General features: G+C 44.7%; 1 protein-coding gene across 1 annotated transcript; it reads right to left on the bottom strand.

The window, feature by feature from the left end:
• Positions 1–133: 133 nt before the first annotated feature.
• On the bottom strand, positions 134–19,547 carry samsn1b (SAM domain, SH3 domain and nuclear localisation signals 1b). The gene is made up of 15 exons (XM_052046248.1): positions 19,232–19,547; positions 17,678–17,809; positions 17,447–17,490; positions 16,988–17,028; positions 16,804–16,878; positions 16,551–16,627; positions 8,813–8,951; positions 8,167–8,543; positions 5,330–5,407; positions 5,151–5,249; positions 3,903–4,026; positions 3,362–3,507; positions 2,004–2,210; positions 1,768–1,918; positions 134–1,271 (listed from the first exon to the last, which is right to left on the bottom strand). Exons 1-15 carry the CDS (start codon positions 19,253–19,255, stop codon positions 1,114–1,116), a joined length of 1,872 nt encoding a protein of 623 aa, XP_051902208.1. The 5' UTR covers positions 19,256–19,547; the 3' UTR covers positions 134–1,113.
• Positions 19,548–21,055: the final 1,508 nt, after the last annotated feature.

The raw sequence follows: 21,055 nt of genomic DNA, 5'->3' as shown, positions 1-21,055 counted from the left end.
AAGCAACATATCATTTCATGAAGATGTTATCCGAGCAGGTTAAGTCAACAACAGTATTTATAGAGCACTTTCAAACAGCCATCGCTGCATACAAAGTGCTGTACATGGAGCGATTTAACATATACAATAAACAGTAAGACGAATCAGTAATAAGTAATAAGTAATAAGGCGGTAGAAAGCACCAAGCAGTAAAACCAATAGCAAATCTAAGTCATGCTGAGTCAAACGCCAAAGAATACAAGTGAGTTTTGAGGAGGGATTTAAAGATGGGCAGCGAGGAGGCTTGCCGAATGTTCAGTGGGAGGTCATTCCAGAGAGATGGACCAGCAACAGAAAAGGCTCGATCCCCTCTGAGCCTCAGTTTAGTTCTTGGTACGTCTAGCAAAGACTGGTCCACAGGCCTGAGGCGCCGGGCAGGGGTGTAGGGGCGTATGAGCTCAGAGAGGTAAGGTGGCGCGAGATTATTCAGAGATTTGAAAACAAAGAGGAGGATCTTAAAAATAATTCTAAAATGAATGGGGAGCCAGTGAAGGGATGCCAAAGTAGGAGTTATATGCTCCCTCTGACGAGTACCAGTCAAGAGGCGAGCAGCGGCATTCTGTACCAGCTGAAGGCGCTTGATGGAGGACTGGCTGACTCCAAAGTACAGGGCGTTGCAGTAATCGAGCCGGGATGTGACAAAGGCATGAATTACTGTCTCAAAGTGTTCATGTGAGAGGAAAGGTTTTATTTTGGCCAGCTGTCTAAGGTGAAAGAAGCTGGATTTAACAACGGCACCAATTTGCCGATCGAGTTTGAAATCACTGTCCAGTTTAAGTCCCAAGTTTGAGACCGTTGATTTCAGATAAGGAGATAGGGGGCCCAAGTCTACAGGATGGAATGTACAAGGTCCACTGGGGCCAAACAATATCACCTCTGTCTTCTTTTCGTTGAACTTCAAGAAATTTTGTGCCATCCAAGTTTTGATTTCTTCCAGACAGGATAGGAGTGGCCTTAATGAGAAGGTGTCTTTCTTGCTCAGTGGGACATAGATCTGGCAGTCATCTGCATAGCAGTGGAAAGGAATACCATGTTTCCTTAAGATGGAACCCAATGGGAGCAGATACAGCGAGGTTAAGATGGCTCGCAAGGAAAACGAATGTCTGCGTCCTCTCCACTGATGTCGGTGCTATCAGATGTCATGTGGCAGCCTGAGTCTCTCATGTCTCTTTTCATGTTTTCAGTAGGGGTCCCGACCTCTTGCTTGGGCTCCTTCTCCAAGTCACAATTAGCTGTGATGAAGAGAATGGCACACGTTGCATATTATCACAAAGATGCATGGATGAGAAAGTCTTCTTTTTCAGCTACTGTTCGCCTGTCTGTCTTTCTGTCTTTCATTTTTAGACACTCTGTCCTCATTAACACAGATGGGCGAGTACCGAGACCATGGAGGCTGCCAATAGCCGCCATTTGATTCATTTGTCATTCGGTTTTATATATGTTCAATTGGTGCTAACAGCGCATAACCGGTTAGCACATCTGACGAAGAGATCGAGGGTTGAAAACCAAACTCGTGGTGATCCGCTTTGGTGTGAATGTGAGTGCAAAGATACGGGGCATGATGAGTCAGTGGTCGTTATATTAGTGACAACCCTTTCACCATTCACGCAGGATCATATTCCTTTTTGTCCTTTTCATATTTGGATCCATCTTTCTATATCAAATCACGAAGACAATAAATGTCTGCAGCTCCACGCCTGACCTTAAACGAGTTTACCCAAAACTCACAGCTCAGTTGTTGCAAGGACTCGACCGCAGCAAGCAGACGATGCCTGTGCTCTGGATCCGTCACTTGTAGTTTTGTCAGGTGATGCTCCCTCAGCCTCATCAAGTCATCTACTGTTTGGTAACCGTTCTGCTGGAGAGAGCTTGAATATTCCTGGTAATGCATGTGCAGAAGTTCTGGTCATCAAAAAAACACAGTGACAAAAAAATGCTGATGTTTTGTGCATTGTAAAGAATACCTCTAAACTGAGACGCCTCAACACTTCATGGATAGTCGAGGTGCATTTTGGGGGCGGTCTGTGGTTTTGCACTTCCTCGTGTGTCTCAGGAGCCGCCTCTGATAACTCATCCACATAGATGAATTTAAAGTTGCCGATTTTGTTGTTCAACATCCCAGTCCATATTCCCATGGGGCGCTTGTGGATGATGTCAATTACATCGCCAACCTGAATAAGAAATTTTGTTGTGTGATCACAAGTGACATCATAACCTCACCTCATGATGAGGGGTGTCAAACTCATTTCACATTGTGGGCCGCATACGGACTTGTTAAATGTCAAGTGGGCCGGACGATTAAAATGATACCTTACTCTGCTATAAATAACCAAAATATCATGTCTTTCCTCTGTTTTGGTACAGGGAAGTAATCCCAATTGTACAAAGGCACAAAATTTTAGGAAGTAATTGGTATTGAAAAATATAGTAAATCATATGCCCGGAGACAGCTGGGATAGCCTCCAGCACCCCCCGCGACCATAGTGAGGATCCAGCGGCTCGGAAGATGAATGAATGAATGAATGAATATTCAGATTAAATGAGATTTATAAAGAAAGGAACTTTTAAACCATTTACACATGTACAGTACATATACAATCTCAATGTAATCCCTGCCTACACTTTACAGACTAAAAAGTAAACAGTGTACCACTAGCGGATAATCTATTAATTGCATTTTACTAAAAAATATTACTTCCGTGTCTTTTATCCATTTTTTTCACATTTATATTATCCTGCAGGCCTGATCAAACCTCCTCGCGGGCCGTATGTTTGACACCACGATTTTAGAATATGTTGAGGTTTAATAGGACATTCAACATTCATTTAGGAATATATATAATTCCATTTTAATTACGTCATTGAATTATTAGACACATTTCACAACGTTTGTCATGTTCTGTCTTGATTGTGTTCAACCTGCAGCTGGAGTGAAGGGCATTTCCCTTCAGCACGCGCACCTGTGCCGCGTTTCCCCATCAAACCTGCCTCCGTATTTAAGGACTGACAAGCAGCCTAGTCCTTGTCGGATTATTGACCTTGCTTGCTGTTATGCTTCAAGTGTGATTTTTTTATACCTCAATACAATTAATATCAATGAATCGTTCTGACCAGCGATTTCAGTTCATACTTTGTCAGTGTGATTTTCTTGAATAAATATCATTTGCAATCAGCCAGAATTTTTGGAATCCTAAAACATTGTTCGGTTTGGTCAGAATCTGACAATGTTATTACACACTACCTCTGCTGGTTTCATTAAACCGCAATTGTCGGATATTTCTTTATATCGTTAAATGTATCGCGACTTTCCAGAATTGAATACCTTAAGCTTGAGGGATTCTGTGTCATATGGACTTGGCATGAACTCTGTATGTACTCGCGCTCGACCACAGTAAAGTCTTGGGCAAAAGGATTCATCCTCCAGCCTCAGACTGTCTCTGTTACTGGAACAGTCACTGGTAACTCCACCTGGCAAAACCCAAGAAAAAACATTGGAATTATTAGAGCGTTTTTTTTTTTTTTTTTTTTTTTTTTACTGCACTCCAAATTGGACATTATGAATAGTTCTAACAAGTGTTTGAAGTATTTTTAATGGGGTTTGAAAAAAAAACAACATAACTAGTCTGAGAATAAAGTCGATGGAAATAAAATCAAATTAAGGTCGGAATTAGACCAGCATGTTAACCCTTTCAGGGACAGCTGTTACTACAGTGGACAATTTATCAGGTTACAGGTTATCATTATTTGTGCATGAAAGGTTTAAAGTTACGAATTAGGACCCCAATTTTATTCTATATGTCACGAATAATGTTTATGTCTGTCACTATATGTCTATGTGTCACGGTTATGATTAGGGTTCTTACTTGAGGAACTTTGTCTACTATAGAGGCTTTCCATTGAATTACTGGAGAGCTTGCGTCCCTCGGTCAGTATCCTCATGACACCAGACTCCCTCTTCTTAGCATCTGGTTTTTGGGTGTCAACACACTGCAATGAAAGGAAACACAATTCTTATTATGTCTTCTCAAGTATTTGTTTTGTGTTTCTCCACTGGTGGTGTCAAGATAAAATGAGCCTGTGATAAAGCCATTACACGAAGCTGCTGTATTAGAATTCTCATGGGGAGCACTTAATCCCTGCAAGAGTTGATTTGTTTTATATAAGTGAGACCTCAGAGGTGTACACTCGAGAGCTATTTTTTTCCTGTATTTTCCGCACTACAAGGTGCACCTAAAAGCATTCAATTTTCTCAAAAGCCGACAGTGCGCTTTATAATTCGATGCGCCTTATACATGGTGTTACTGTCTCTTTATATTCCCCATTGAGTTATTTCCCTGTTAGTGTTACTATGCCATCTAATGGTGATTATTAGCAGGAACTGATTGTAATGTCAAAGGGTTTTGCCCGACACGAATTGACATGTGCGTTCGCCAACACACACTCAGTCAGAAAACTACTTTCTGACCTTTGCACAGCCATTATGAAACGAAGCATGTTGATTTATACCAAAGAATAAATCCTGTATTTTTATGGACTTCATGTCATGCTTCATACTACATCCTGAGGGAGCTACTTAAAGATCAATTTTCTGATGTATTGGACGTAGTATTTTAAATGTTCTAAAGCGCTTTGTTCCAGCTGCAGCGGTTGTGAAGGCCCGATATTAATCAAGCTGAATTGTATTGTATTCCCTTTGGCATAGCTCCATCTAGTGGATGCATAGCGCAATCACAGCCACTATTGCAGGTTCTATTCTATGCGCCTTATCATGTAGTGTGTCCTATATTTAGTTTGATATAGTTTTAAAATAGGCTATTCATTGAAGGTGCTCCTTATACTCCGGAGCGCCTTATAGTGCAGAAAATACGGTACTTAGGAAATGTATGTCACCTGCATTATTTTAGGTAAAATGTCAACCTATTTTTTTCCAAATTTTGACTTTGTTATTCGAATTCTATCCATTTATTGTTGTTATATTAATTTTAATCAGAGTGGCACTTATACGCTGTCATATTAAGTGTGGACCAAAAACATTTATGAAAAATGACAGCATATCGATGATGACATAAACTCTACAATGTCCTCCACCTCAGCAAGGTTTGTGGACTTACAACAGCAGTTGTACTTTTTTTCTTTGCTGTGGTTTCAATGGGCTGCTTGTCAGGCCGTGGTGAGTCTGCAGTCTGCCTCTTGCTTAGTTTGGACCCGCTCTGTTGCAGCATTAAACACAAAGCACATGGTAAGGGAGAGCTCGTCACAATGCACAGTGTCAAGATTGGTAAACTTTTACCAAAGGACTTGCGTTGTGTTGTGGTTTCATAAAGGGCGGCGGCTCCGTGGGCGTGACCAATTTTCCAAATACGGTCAGCTGTAGGGTAAATGAGAGATTAAATGGTATGTGATATGATGACAGATGGCCAACAGCTGCCTAAAAGATGTATTCCCCTCGTGCTAAACTACATCATAAACAGTTGGTGTTAGTTTTTTTTCTGTTCCAAAACTAGGTCAGTCTATAAAAGCCATACAGTTCTTAGATTAAGAGTATTACTTTAGCTCAAACTGTACTAGTATTGATGATAGCGCCGATGATTACTAATGTGTTTCTCTTTTCGCAAATCATACCGCATTCGGACTTTAAATTAATCAAGTACAATTTATACAAGCATTTCAAAAAGCTCTGGTCTATGCCTTCTGATAGATCATTCATTTCAGTTCAATGGTCTTTTACTACAGTTTAGTGATCATCTGTTTCTCTTGGCCTTTGGCTCATTTGCTAATGCTGACTGTGAGTGACCTAACACCTCATTGTCTCATATAAACATCATAGTACACGTCATAGTACTCTTCAAGCAAACAGTTTCTGGGCTGCACCCCCAGGCTTCAAATAAGCTCGTGCCATACCAAATGAACCACATAATCGAACCCTTCAGGGCCAAACTATGGAGGTTAGTATCACCAACAAATGGGTACCAAACTAGCTTCCTGAAGTGATTAGTTAATTTATTGTGCCTTGCGATTTTTGACCCCCCCCCCAGTCCCGCAAAAAATATGCAAAAATTTATGCACCATACAACATTGATGAAATGTAATTTGTTACAAATTGTGGAATATAGCCCTATGTGATTTATTGTGCCTTGCGATTTTTGACCCCCCCCCCCTAGTCCCGCAAAAAATATGCAAAAATTTATGCACCATACAATATTGATGAAATGTAATTTGTTACAAATTGTGGAATATAGCCCTATGTGGGTGTATGATCAGAGGCTGATTCCAAGCTGAGAGTTGTGTCAGGCAGGACATCTGGCGTAAAATTTAGCCTAACAATTACGAGTGCTCATCATTTCATTTCATACATCAGTTGCGCTTTGGTAAACAGCAATTATGGCCATTGCTGCAGATAAACGACAAGGCGCCTGTGAAAATTCTGCGGATAAGAGGTCAAAAATGAATGAGAAGAAAGGAGCATAGTCTTTGGTAGAATGAGAAGGGGAAAGACAGAGCCTAAAACTAAAAGCAAGGACTCGAATGATATGTTGGGATGATGACAGGAGAAGCTCGACAATTGCTTGAATTGATCATTTGGAAAAATGTGTAATTTATACACCAATGGACAGGGTGTCCAAGCGAGCAGGTGGAAAAGCAGTAAAGCTAAAAGATTTGGAGCTCAGTTCAAATTATTTTACCCTAGTGTACATACGAAGACAAAAGAGTCTCAGATCAACTGATGAGGCTAAAGCTTGATCTTGAAGGTGTTATGTTTATTCATTATTTCACGCCACAGGTTGCATGTGACCTAAAAGAAGGGGTAGCCAAAGTAGTTCAGAGCATCCATGGCAGAGAGGCTGGCAATGGCAACGGGGCCTGACGAAGAATTGATGGGCAGGTTTTGTATTCAAGACAGAGGGACAGATGTTGCTAGACTTTGCCAAAAGGATCGAAAGGGCTGTCGGACACTCAACTTCCAGAAGTTGCCTTCCAAGAGCAAAGGTAGAAACACATCTGTAGACTCCATCTTTTACAGATGATTTGACTGAGATGACTGACTATAAGGTTGTGGTAGGTGAGAATTTAGCCAGCCAGCATAGGCTGGTGGTGTGTAAGATTACATTGGAGTTGGTGAGGTGTGCTGCAGATGTGACAGAGGGGCTTTTAGGTGGATATACGGATCTAGCAGCTCTGAACACCTGTTGGCAACAGCCATGGATAGGCTGATGGGGATAGGTTGGATGATAAACCGGAATCCCCATGGACCTTGAAGTTCGCAGATGACATTGTGTTCTGAATTGAGAGCAGAGAGCAGGTGGAGGAACAGTTCGAAGGTTGGAGACATGCACTGTGGAGGAGAGTAATGAAGATAAGCAGAAGTAAGGAAGAATGTATGTGCTTGAATGAGAGGGGCGGATGGGGAAGTGCAGGCTACAGGGAGAAAAGATAGCAGGGGTGGAGGACCTTTAAGAGTAATGATCAACAGTACAGATCATTCAGGGTTGTGCCAAGGAGGAAGAAATAGATTCAAGCAGAGGGGAGGTGGAAGATGAAAGCAAACATTTATAAGACAGTGATGGGGTCAGCCGTGATCTACGACGGCTGCGCTGAAGAGACGACAGTAGGCATAGCTGGAGAGGCTGGAGATGAACATGTTGAGGTTCTCTTTTGGAGTGACCAAGTCGGATAAGATTAGAAATTGGCTCGTCAGAGGCACAGCCCAAGATTAGATTTCATTTTGGAGACATCGCTAGACAGACCAAACTGAGATTGTTCAGACACTTTTAGTGGAAAGATTCATGAGGATGTCGCGAAGGAAAACCTAAAAGAAGCTTGATGGAATGGAGTAAGGGAAGAAATGAGGGTATTTGGTCCCAGGTGACTTGGACCGGTCACCAGTCAACTGCAGTGTATATAGTTATCATCCGGTATTGTTATCCTAATATATTATTGATAAACATCCTCACAGCTTGTTTATAGCCTGTACTAGTCAAATTGGAGGAGAGTTTGTTTTGTCTGCAGCATATACCGTATGTGCATTTTAACTACCGGTATTGCTTATATTTCTGGTTATATTCCAGGGGTGTAATGCCAGTCAAGCAGAATCCAATATAATCGACATAGAATAGCCTGAAATCTTACTTTGTCTCCTGTGGATTGGATATCTTTGGTGGCTGCTGCAAACGTGGTTGGAGGAAGATCAGATTCTTTTCTGTCCAGTTCCTGAATGAGACTCTCAAAGCGATCCCATTCGCTTGCCTGAGGAAGCACCAAGTTGCCTTCGCAGACCCCCATCTTATGTCCAGGTTGGTGGCAAGTGTGATAAAAGGGCAAACGTGGCTGAGAACAGTCAATGGTGTTCTGAACAACTTTTGTCTTCAAATCCACATTGAGGTTTTTTACTTCCTCTTGCTGCTGCTGCTGCTGCTGATCACTTTGGGAAGACTTTTCCGTTCTTTTGCCCAGACTGATGCAGGTGAACACTGAGTTGGTGTTACTTAACATGTCGGATGAATTATCTGGCAATGAGTACAGATTTTGTTTGTATAACAACAATGATTATAAACATACTGTGCTGTGCAAAAGTTACAGACCTGTGATTTTTGTTCTTTTACTAAATGACTATATCAAAATACATCACTCAATAAAGCGTCCCTCAATGAAAATTGAAGAGATCAAGGGCCTCCTTTATTTCCTTTGATTTCTTGATATACAGGTAAGTGGCAGCAAAATGATGACAACACAGTATAATACTGCACCAGCAAACACATTTTACCATGATACTCACTCCTATTATTAGGCTCGTTTGTTCCTTTCCCAGAAGCACTCTGGTGTCCTTTTTTGGCTTGAACCAAATCATGTAACATCTTTAGTCTTCTTGAAGTTGAAGTCATTGGTCCATCTTTGTCTTCTGCACTTTCGCCACTCTGAAATATGGCAATGCTCATACTTGAGAAATAGACCACACAATCACACCATAATAACAACAACAAATATGCATACTGTCACGTCGCGCGTCCGCCAGCAGGTGGCGGGTCTTCTCCTCCGCCATTCGGCACACCTGCCCGTAATTTCGGGCTGATTACCCCCCTTTATTTTTGAGACTCCGGCAGTCATCTCACTGCCGGAGAATTCCACGCCGCGCCATTGTTCCTTCGCGAAAGTAAAACCTAAATTAACATTACTCATTGCTTCCTAGCCTTTTGGCAATTGTATCGTCGTACCAATTATTGATTGTATTTAAATTATTCCTATAGTCTATTCAGATATTCCTCGCTTTTGTTTTCCGCGAGCGTTTTCTGTTGTCACCTTATTTGTACCCTGGTCCTTATTTGACCAGCGCTTTTTGTTATTCTTCTTGTCGGGTATTTTGTGTTCCGTATTAAAGACTTTTTTTGTTCTTTGACAAGATCTCGTTTTCTGTCTGCTATCTCGGGGATCCACTTCCTTATTTTTTTGTTGTGCACGAAGCGATCTGTCAATCGCTTCGGGCACAACGGGACAGAATTCTCCGGCCACCATGGATCCCGCAGACATGGAAAAGATCTTGTCCGCTCTGTACCGACAAGAGCAACAGATGAGTCCGCAGGGCCAAGCCCTTTCGGAACTCCGCAGCGCGGTTTCCATGCTGGCTCATCGGTTCGATAATTTCGAACCCCGTTTGGTACAGGTAGAGACACGGGGAGCACCCCCCCCCGTGGTTCGCCCTACCACCACTGAGGCTCTCGCATCATTCCCCACAATGATGAGGGAGTCCTCGCTTCCACACCCCCCACGTTACGGGGGTGAGCACGGGCAGTGTGGACAGTTTCTCCACCAATGCTCGCTCGTGTTCGACCAACAGCCTTCCGTCTATGCTAATGACGCCGCTAAAGTGGCATATATCATGAGCTTATTGACAGGTCCGGCGGCGTCATGGGCGATGGTGACGAGCGACGCGAAGCCGAGCCTCCGGTCTTCGCTCCACGAATTCGTTACGGCGTTCCGCCGGGTGTTCCACCATCCCGTGCGGGGCAGAGAGGCGGAGGGCCGGCTGCTCGAACTCCACCAGGGAAGGCGATCGGTGGCGGATTACTCGATCGAGTTCCAGATATTGGCCGCCCAGAGTGGCTACGGAGACCGAGCACTGTGTGGGCTGTTTCGCCATGGATTAAATCCCCGGCTCAAGGATGAACTGGCGACCCGTGACCACAGTTCCGACCTGGCGGAGTTGATCGATCTCTCCCTACGATTAGACAACCGCCTGAGGGAGAGAGACCGGGAACGTGGAGGTGATCGGTTCCCGTCCCGGCATACCGCGGAGGAGCCGATGCAGCTAGGTGGCGAAGACGCTGTCTTGGAGGAGAGAAGGCGTCGACCCAGCGATCGGGCCATGTCTGACAGCGCCCAACAAGGTCCGCACGCTGTTCTCGGCCATCCGGAGTCGCCGCCCTCCCCTTACACCAAGTACTGTGAGTCGCGACCCCGCGTAGTACCTCCCGAGCCAAGGCGTATCGACCCCCGGCCGGGAAATCCCAACAGACTGGAACTCGAGGGGGAGATATTTGGGGAATCCCGGTCGCTGCGGGTTAGAGCCCTGGTAGACTCGGGGGCGGATGAATGTTTTATGGACACAGCTCTCGCGTCCGAGTTGGGTTGTGGTATTGAGGAGTTGGCTAATAAGAAGCGGGTTTGTGATCTCGATGGGCGCCCCCTGGCGGTAGTTACGTGTAGAACAGAACCACTGAAACTCCGCCTCTCCGGTAACCATGTCGAGCATCGCCGTTTTTATTTAATGCGGTCCCGTAATGCTCCGGTCATTCTTGGGTTGCCCTGGCTCAAGACCCACAACCCCGTAATTTCCTGGGAGCGCCCAGCAGTAGGCAGTTGGAGCGAATATTGTTATAAACACTGTCTACGATCGGCCATCGGGGAACATGAACGAACCAGTGTCGAAACCCCCGAAGCTATCTGCCTTGACGGAGTGCCAGATTGCTATCGGGACCTTCGTGAGGTTTTCAGCGAGGATCGCGCACGCGCTTTGCCCCCGCACCGTCCCTACGATTGCGCCATAGACCTGCAGCCGGGCGCTCCGTTGCCGACCTCACGGCTGTATCAGGTGTCCCAACCCGAGCGCGAGGCGCTAACGGAGTATATAAACAGCTCGCTCGCTGCAGGTCTCATTAGACCCTCGCGATCACCATTAGGTGCGGGGTTTTTCTTTGTGGGGAAAAAGGACAAGACCCTGCGACCGTGCGTGGATTATCGTGGGCTTAATGAGATCACGATTAAAAACAAGTACCCACTACCATTACTGGACTCCGCCTTCGCCCCTTTACAAACGGCCACTATTTTTTCCAAACTTGATTTACGCAGTGCATATCATTTGGTCCGCATCCGGGAGGGTGATGAATGGAAGACGGCTTTTAAGACCCCGTTAGGTCACTTCGAATATTTAGTCATGCCTTTCGGGCTGACAAACGCCCCCGCCGTCTTCCAAAATCTTATCAACGACGTGTTAAGAGACATGTTGAACATTTTTTGTTTTGTTTATCTCGATGACATTTTAATTTTCTCCCGGTCGTTGCAGGAACACCAGCGACATGTCAGGCTGGTGTTACAACGGTTACTAGAAAATCGGCTCTTCGTCAAGGCAGAGAAATGCGAATTCCATGTACCCGTCATCTCTTTCCTGGGCTTCATTGTCGAACAGGGCAAGTTACGGGCAGACCCCAGCAAGACGCAGGCAGTCACTAACTGGCCGGTTCCAACGAGCCGTAAGGAATTACAACGCTTTTTGGGGTTCGCAAACTTCTACCGGCGTTTTATCCGCGGTTACAGCCAGAAAGCGCTCCCCTTGACCCGGCTTACATCTATTAAGGCCCCCTTTAGGTGGGACCCGGCCGCGGACGCGGCATTCAAAGACCTAAAGGCGGCGTTTACCAGTCCCCCGGTATTACAACATCCTGTCCCTGATCTCCCGTTTGTCGTAGAGGTGGACGCCTCGGATTCGGGGGTGGGGGCGGTGCTGTCCCAGCGTTCTCCGGTCGACCAGAAGCTGCACCCCTGCGCCTTTTTCTCCCGTCGACTCAGCGCTGCCGAGTCGAATTACGACGTAGGTAATCGAGAACTGCTGGCCGTGGTAGCCGCCCTACAGGAATGGCGGCACTGGCTCGAGGGGGCGAAGGAGCCCTTCACAGTTTATACGGACCACAAGAATCTCGAGTACCTCCGCTCCGCAAAACGACTGAACGCCCGTCAGGCCCGGTGGGCCCCATTCTTCACCCGTTTCCATTTTATCCTTACCTACTCCCCAGGGTCCAAAAATACCAAACCTGACGCCCTTTCCCGTCTCCACGACCCCGCTGAGAAGGACCGGTCTCCGGAGGCCATTCTCCCGGCCCAGTGCATTTTGGGGTCTTTGCAGTGGGAGATTGAGCAGCGGATCCAAGCTGCTCTGGAGGGGGTTCAGGCTCCGGCAGAATGCCCCACGGGGAGGCTGTTTGTGCCTCCGTCGCTGCGGTCGGAGGTCTTACAGTGGGGACACGGGTCTAAGGTCGCATGTCATCCTGGGGTGAACCGGACTATACAACTCGTCGCCCAGCGGTTCTGGTGGCCGGAGCTTCGGAGGGACGTGACGGACTTCGTCAGTGCCTGCACCTCCTGCGCCTGCGGCAAGTCCTCACGCCGGCCCCCGGCGGGGTTGCTCCAGCCGTTGCCCGTTCCGCCTCGTCCTTGGTCCCACATCGCCCTGGACTTCGTGACGGGCCTACCGCCATCCCGTGGGAGGACCGTCGTCCTCACGATCGTGGACCGGTTCTCCAAGGCTGCCCATTTTGTGCCTCTGTCCAGGTTGCCCTCGGCGCTGGAGACCGCCGACCTCCTTATCCAGCACGTCTTTCGCCTCCACGGTATTCCACTGGACATTGTCTCGGACCGTGGGCCCCAGTTCGTATCCCGCGTCTGGAAGCGGTTCTGCCGGTCCCTCGGGGCCACGGCCAGTCTGACCTCGGGGTACCACCCCCAGTCCAATGGACAAGCCGAGCGTGCCAACCAGGATCTGGGGGCAGCCCTCCGCTGTGTGTGCCTTCACCGTCCCTCATCCTGGGTCGACCACTTACCCTGGGTGGAGTACGCGCACAACACCCTCGTCTCTTCTGCCACGGGTAGGTCCCCCTTCATGGCCGCCTACGGGTACCAGCCGCCGCTGTTCCCGTCCCAGGAGGGGCAGGTGGAGGTCCCCTCTGTGCAGCACCACCTTAAGCGGGCCCATCGCGTGTGGAAGGAGGCCCGGGCTGCGTTGTCCCGCACGGCGACCAGGAACCAGCGGATCGCGGATCGTCGCCGGCGCCCTGCTCCTTCGTACGTGGTGGGACAGAAGGTGTGGCTGGCAACGAGGGATCTTCGCCTGGCCGGCACGTCTGCGAAACTGGGACCCCGGTTTACTGGACCATTCGAGGTCGAGGCCGTCATCAGCCCAGCTGCAGTCAAGCTCCGGCTACCGCCCACCATGAAGGTTCACCCCGTCTTCCACGTCTCCCTACTCAAACCCGTGTCTTCCAGTGACTTGGCTCCTCCTCCCACGCCGCCGCCCCCTCCGCGGGTCGTCGACGGTGACCCGGTGTACACGGTTCGTGCCATCCTGGACTCTCGGCGCAGGGGAAAGGGGTTCCAGTATCTGGTCGACTGGGAGGGCTACGGGCCTGAGGAGCGGCAGTGGGTGCCTCGCTCCTGGATCCTTGATCCGTCCCTTTTGCGCGACTTCCACACTGCACACCCTTCCAAACCGGGTAGGCCGCCGGGAGGCGTCCATTGAGGGGGGGGTACTGTCACGTCGCGCGTCCGCCAGCAGGTGGCGGGTCTTCTCCTCCGCCATTCGGCACACCTGCCCGTAATTTCGGGCTGATTACCCCCCTTTATTTTTGAGACTCCGGCAGTCATCTCACTGCCGGAGAATTCCACGCCGCGCCATTGTTCCTTCGCGAAAGTAAAACCTAAATTAACATTACTCATTGCTTCCTAGCCTTTTGGCAATTGTATCGTCGTACCAATTATTGATTGTATTTAAATTATTCCTATAGTCTATTCAGATATTCCTCGCTTTTGTTTTCCGCGAGCGTTTTCTGTTGTCACCTTATTTGTACCCTGGTCCTTATTTGACCAGCGCTTTTTGTTATTCTTCTTGTCGGGTATTTTGTGTTCCGTATTAAAGACTTTTTTTGTTCTTTGACAAGATCTCGTTTTCTGTCTGCTATCTCGGGGATCCACTTCCTTATTTTTTTGTTGTGCACGAAGCGATCTGTCAATCGCTTCGGGCACAACGTGACACATACAGCACTGTCATATCTTGTTATTTTCATGTACTGTGTACAAAAGAGCCACAAGTTCCTGTAAAGAATTTATGGTAATTAATTTTGCAAATACATTATTTTTTCATGTTTTTAGAAAAAAAGTGTACTGTTTTGTTTCGATAGATTGCTATAAATGTAGACATGGCTACCTTCCTTGTACTAGCATCAACATTTTTTTTAAAGTGTGCAAATGCACACTTTTAAAAATAAAACCACATATTTTACATTTTACTTTGACTTCATAGTCATTGTGTAGGCCGGTCAGGCACTGTGGGCGGGCCTGATGTGGCCCCCGAGCCTTTCATTGATTACCATTTTGGGACGTGGGAGGTGCTGGTTCACAAATGAATCCAAACATGTACCATCCATTTTCTATGTCTGAACATTAAAAAATAATAATAATAAATCAAGCAGTATTATTTTCACAGAGTTGCATAAAGTTGTTTTGAAAAGATAAACTGGTCTAACGAGTCATTGTAAAACATTCATCACAAAATGTTTTAGAATTCAGTTACATTTACATTTGACCACTAAGACTTGCGCTCACACAACATGATAGATGTCCAGGCTGCTTCCAAGTCCAAGTCAACTATATTGTCAAATGTGCTACATGTGCAACATACAGCACAGATGAAATGTAATTCCTCTCAACCACAGGAGGGAGAGGAGCCACTGCGGGTGCCCGCGTGGCCATCAAAAGAACAGTTCACATAAAATGACAAAATAATAAAACACAATTTTTTTTAACCCTTTCATGCACCACTAATGATAACCTGTAACCCAATAACATGATAGGCGGTCCACTGTAGCAACCACTGACCCTAAGAGGGTTAAATAGAAATACAGATGCATGGGATGAGGCAACTACTGCCTTCTTCCTCAAGACTGGCGGCCATGTGATAATGGAGATTAAACTGAACAGTGGATGTGGTTTGTCTCGCGTACAGTGCACTCGATCTCACCCACGTTCATTCACATGCTGCCTCGACCTCGTGTAGCCACAGTTGTGTTCAAACATGAGGAGATTAAAGATCTCAAAATAAAATTTGGGGGTTCTCCATTCTCCAATCTGACGCATAGATGATGGGCAAAGACTAAGCACCGGTGTCATGGCCACTCACGTGCAACTACACGTGCACCGACATCCACGCACGTGTTTTACCTGCATGCCCGGCACACGGTGTCATGTGGGCACAGGATTACACAAGGCTAAACTCTGCTCAGCCATCCGTGCTGAGTAACATGAGAAAATCTGAGAGTGAAAAATCTGAAAATACAGCATATTGTACCTAATATGGGGGTACAATGTGGAATCAAATTCAAATACTGTAATAAGACAAAGTGGGAAAATTAAATGAATTTTGAAGTGACACAGCATGATTGTTTCACATTTCATAATCATTTGACAAAAGTGGTTTTTTTTGTGCTGGTTGCAAGTCTAGCGTAAAGCGCAGTCTAACTGTGTGCATGAGTGGAGTTTTCTCTCTTTTGGTATTTTGTTCGACTTTGTGCAAGAAGAATTGGGCGCAATGGGGCACTTGCGGGAAGGAAGTCTACCTTTCACGGCCAATCCTTGCGGCATCCCTCATTTACATAAAATTCAGTGTGGTCCTACAGCGCACCTGAGAACACCATGTCTGTCATTGCAGAGATATAAAATCACCCAACTCATCAAATCGCCTTATCATCGCAGTGGAAGGTACAACTGGTATTCGTGACACATAACATACAACAGCATAACCCAAAATATTTTCAGATTCAGGATGTCATCAGACATTCCTCAAAGTATACGCCAACTCCAGCCCAGCCTGATTCCCTTTGAACATGCACATTATTCTATTATTGATCAACCGATCAACATGCACCTCATACCTCGACTGGGGAAATGCGATGCTAGAAGCTAAAATTGAAAAATGCCGGTACTCCGCTGTGCGCCTGCTCACTAACAACATTGATTACGCTCGATCGCCGTGCCCCCCATTTCTCCTCTTTTAAGTTACCAAACATGGTTCGTAGCACCATAAATTTCTAAAACTGTATAAACAATCTATGCAGTATGAGATATTGTATGTCATGAATATTCACAAATGTATATATTCATAAAGTATCAAATTAGGGGAAAAGAAAGGTGACTCCATCAAAAAATACTGTTGTCACAGTGGAACCAGATAAAAGCGTCAAGGCAATGTGATTTACCTGAACTGGATGACCTTTTTTCATCTTTTCTGAGGTCATCTCCTTCACCGGGTCTTCAGTGTTGCTTTGACAGGCCGCTGTAGATGTCCATGTAAGATCAGGTAAGAATGTTACTGATTCACATATTGTCAAAAAAGAACATGCAATTGATCGTCAACGTTTGCTACCGTATTTTCTGTGTTTGTTTAGCTCTTTTAGGATGTCATCGGGGTTGGCATAATCTAAAAAAAAAAAAAAAGGAAATTATACAGACCTATCTTGTCTTCTGTCTCTTGATGATGGATATCAATCCTGAGACCCGATGCTGTCCAACATGAATAGTCTGTTTCTTTGAGGGAAGACACAACCATCATAAAACCATTTATCAAAAAAAAAAAAGTTTTTGATCAAGTAACTGAGACGATAAACATGATTAAGATTCATTTTACACAACAAACCTGATGTTTCATTTTCTATTGCCGAAGTTGTGATGCAAGACCTGAAAGTATGAAGAAAATAAATAAATAACAGTTGTGTCGTAGCTCGGCTGATTAGCCCTGTTGTGAATATATTCTCTGAGTGGCTAATTATAAATAGGAGTCTAATGAGATGAAAACCAATTTGAATCAGAAAATTAATTTTGAGTAAAATACTTGAGCGAATTGAATCGAACTGAATGGAATCATTCTACTTAAAAATGTATCATCAGTGAGTCACATCGCATTAAAGTGCTCTCAACAAAAGACGATTCAATACGTTTCTTGATACATCCCATTCAATGGCAGTACATTTAGGGTGGAATTATTATTATATTATTCATTCCGGTTCAAATATGCTAAATAATTACTCCAGAAGGCAAACACAAAGATATATTGTATTACCTGTTTGCATTGACCCAAATAAGAAGATGCACATACCTTCTATTGTTTCTTTTTAATCTTACATTGTTTGGCGTTTGGACCTTAGGGAAATAAAAAAAACAAATAAAGCTGAACTTTAAACATAGAAAGAAAAGAAACAGACGATATGATGAAACAATGAAATATTCCAAAAAGAAGATTGGTACTAGCTGGATGCAACTAGCAATAATGCAGATTTTGAACTAATTTTGACTATTGTGAACATCCTGATGAGTACCATAAACTTACATAACTAATGTTTGGATCTGAGCCAGTCCATTGAGGTCTACGCCTTAGAAGAGGGCTGCAGTGGGAATTTGGGAACACGTCATTCAGTGATGAGTTGTGGGATGGTTCATATATGCTCTCGGAGGAGCCATCCTAAATCCAAACACAAGAACATTAGAAAAAATAAATAAATGAATAAATACAAAAGTTCTAATCTGACACATTAAAATGAGCAACTCAACTCCAAATTAAAAAAAGAATCATAATATACAGCTGTCAGTGGCCATCAAAGAGGAATCGATCTTCTGTGTACAATTTTAAAAATAAATATACTTCAATCATTTGGTTTTACATTTATGCTGCTTAAGCCAGATGCCACATCAATTTTTAATCGGTATATTAAGCATACTTGGATATGCAGTACTGCTGTTTAATGATGACATTTAATGCTGTTTATGTTATAGGGAAGCGGTGAAAAATATACACAGTTGAAAACTTGGGAGGAGGGAACCTTTTGAACACACACGAGACCTCAGCTACGGCTCAACAAAATCATCGGTTCGCGATATTCTGTTTACAGACGACTTTCTGGTTCATAGAAAGTGACAGGGGAAAAAAAGGATGGGGAATTCAAAACATTTAAATTCACTTGAATCCCTACTTCCCATTGGGAAATAAAGCTCACCAGCACCAGCAAGTCCGACAGCTGCCCACTACGGCGCCATCTCGGATGTTCTCATCTCTCTCATGTTTTATAGATAGAAAAATAATTTCGGAAATATTAGACATGTTATAGGGTCGGTATAATGTATTTTACCTAATATTTTAACGTCATCATTCATGCATTTTAACAACTCCTGCATCCTGCCTTTACAGCAAACTTGCAAAATCGATATAAGACAACCAACTATCCATCCATCCATCCATTTTCTAAACCGCTTATACTCACGAGGGTCGCGGGCGTGCTGTCTCCAGTGCAGTAGGCCGGGGACACTCTGAACTAGTTGCCAGCCAAACGCAGGCCATACATCCGCGCTCACAATCTCACCTAGGGACAATTTAGAGCAGAGGTCCCTAAACTTTTTCCTATGAGGGCCACGTAACTTTTCACTGCTCCACACAGGAAGGCTGGAGGGGATCGAACCCACAACCTCTGCACTGTGAGGTTGACGCGCTAACCATTGGACCAACGGGCCGCCTAATAATAACACTACTAATGAAATACTCAGGGGGGACGGGCCAAATGGAGGCGGGCCGTAATTTGGGGACCACTAATTTATAGCGTCCAATCAACCTACCATGCATGTTTTTGGAATGTGGGAGGAAACCACTATTATTATTATTATTATTATTACTATTTTATAGATAGAAAATGTGCTACATCCTCTGGTATTGGATCCCAAGTATGCAAGTGGTCATAATGTTGTGGCTCGTCTTTGTATTTGAATCAATACACATATAACAACAATATTGGAAGCAACAGCAGGTCCATGTCAACAACAACATCTCCATTCCTCTCGATTTGTTGCAGCATTACAGTCATAGGTACCAAGAAGTGCAGAAGACAATTCTTACCAGAGTGAAGCAAAACAGGTTCATGGCTGAAGCGCTGTGCCGACGGCAATAAAGCCAAAAGGACAGTAAATAAATACACTGTTGTGTCTGCTGAGTGCTTTCACACACAGGAACACACCCTCATCTACCCCAGTGATGGAAAGGCTCACACATACCCCATGCTGACTGCAGCCCAATGGCATAATCCCAGTTTAAAATCCTTGCCTAATCCAATAGATGCAGTGAGCCGTCACTGTCCAACACGGGCCGGGCCACCCATTGCAACAAGACAATAAACAACCATCCATCCGGGCTTTTGTTTGCCGTGTGTCTGAAATGATGACGCTGAATTTTGGGAAACCATATAAATGTTTAATCACCTCCACATATTACATACACAGCACGCAATAAATTGATGAATAACTATTTTTAAAATCAGAAATCCAGAATATTGACTGTCATTGTAGATTACATATGACAATTTGAAATTTTGGTTCAGACTTAAGCAAGTAACATTGAACTTGACATGCTTGATTTGCTTTCGCGGGCCACATAAAATGATGTGGCAGGCCAGATCTGGCCCCCGGTCCTTGACTTTGATGCCTGTGCTCTAAACCAAGGGTGTCAAACTCATTTTTGTCACGGGCCACATTACAGTTACGGGTTCCCTTGGAGGGCCGTTATGAGTGAAATCACGTAAGGAAGTCAAGAATAATGGTTTATTCAACGATAGTTTAAATTCCTGTCCTGAGGGCTTTGGTAACAAGAAAACTTACAATCGCTCTCATATATTTCATACGAGAATTTGAAATGTTGATAAAAATGTTTGTCTTCTTCTTTTCCTTTCAGTTTTTCCCTTCAAGTATCACCACAGCTAATCAGTTGCCTCTCTCTCACCCTGTTTTTGATTGAAAAAACGTTTTTAGGTAACATCATAAAAGTCAACATGTTTGATGTGCTTTCGTGGTCCATATCAAATGATGTGGCGGGACAGAACTGGCCCCTGGGCCTTGAGTTTGACACTTGTGCTCTAAACTAACCCCTCAACAGGGCAAGTGAAATTAAAAAAAAAGAGAGAGAGAAACTTGAAAAACAATGCAAAACTATTTTAATGATTCAACTCCTCTTTTCAAAAACTGCAGGCTTCCGTTTGGAGGTCATTACACCACACGGAGTACAGAAATGTATTTATAACCGCTTTCGCTGTTCTATGTTACCCCTACAGATGGCAGTGTCTCCCTTTTGAATTTCCACGGATCCATTGCCCACGCGATTGACTCCATTTTATTCAATTGAGACAAATTCTGGCTTTCGTGTCTCTTTTTAAGTAAAGCGAGTAACAAAGCACAATCTATAGGGTTAATCTCCTGAGGCTCTGAATGGGTTTATTTTACATTATTTAAACATCGGCACTTTATGGGTTTTTTTTCTCAACACCGTTCTTTCTTTCCGCTATTCTTTCAGCGTTGGTAAAAATGACTGCCATGGGATCTCGCTTCATATTACTTGCATAAATTTCATTCGGTGCAGCAACAGTCCTCCTTGAGAAGCTTAATTAAACACCGTAATTCCTTTCTTGACAGTCTGAATGAAATATGATCTATCATATCTATCATGTTTTATTATACAGCCTTCACTCCATAAAATTATAATATGAAAACTCGGTTACACCTTTGGCCTGTACCGGCTGTGGTTATAGTTTGACCTCGAGATTGAGTCCATATTCCGACGTGTTCGTTCATAGAGGTTGATGGAGACGACACGTCTAATTTACCCTGGCATTCTTCTGTTGACCTCTGACCCCAGGATGGACAGAATCTCAGCCCAAAGGTGGTGACCTGGTGA

This window comes from Hippocampus zosterae, chromosome 16, assembly GCF_025434085.1.
Source record: "Hippocampus zosterae strain Florida chromosome 16, ASM2543408v3, whole genome shotgun sequence".
Taxonomy (NCBI): Eukaryota; Metazoa; Chordata; class Actinopteri; order Syngnathiformes; family Syngnathidae; genus Hippocampus; species Hippocampus zosterae.
Note: the sequence above shows the minus strand (reverse complement) of the source record. Positions and strands in the feature narration are given on the sequence as shown.

What these genes read in the sequence shown, in the direction of transcription:
- samsn1b (XM_052046248.1), bottom strand. Translation starts at nt 19,255, where the DNA reads ATGAACCTGTTTTGCTTCACTCTG. An exon ending in AAACGAGCCTAATAATAGGA is followed by an intron (nt 8,544 to 8,812) that starts GTGAGTATCATG and finishes ACTCATTGCCAG; the next exon opens with ATAATTCATCCGACATGTTA. An exon ending in AACACAACGCAAGTCCTTTG is followed by an intron (nt 5,250 to 5,329) that starts GTAAAAGTTTAC and finishes ATGCTGCAACAG; the next exon opens with AGCGGGTCCAAACTAAGCAA.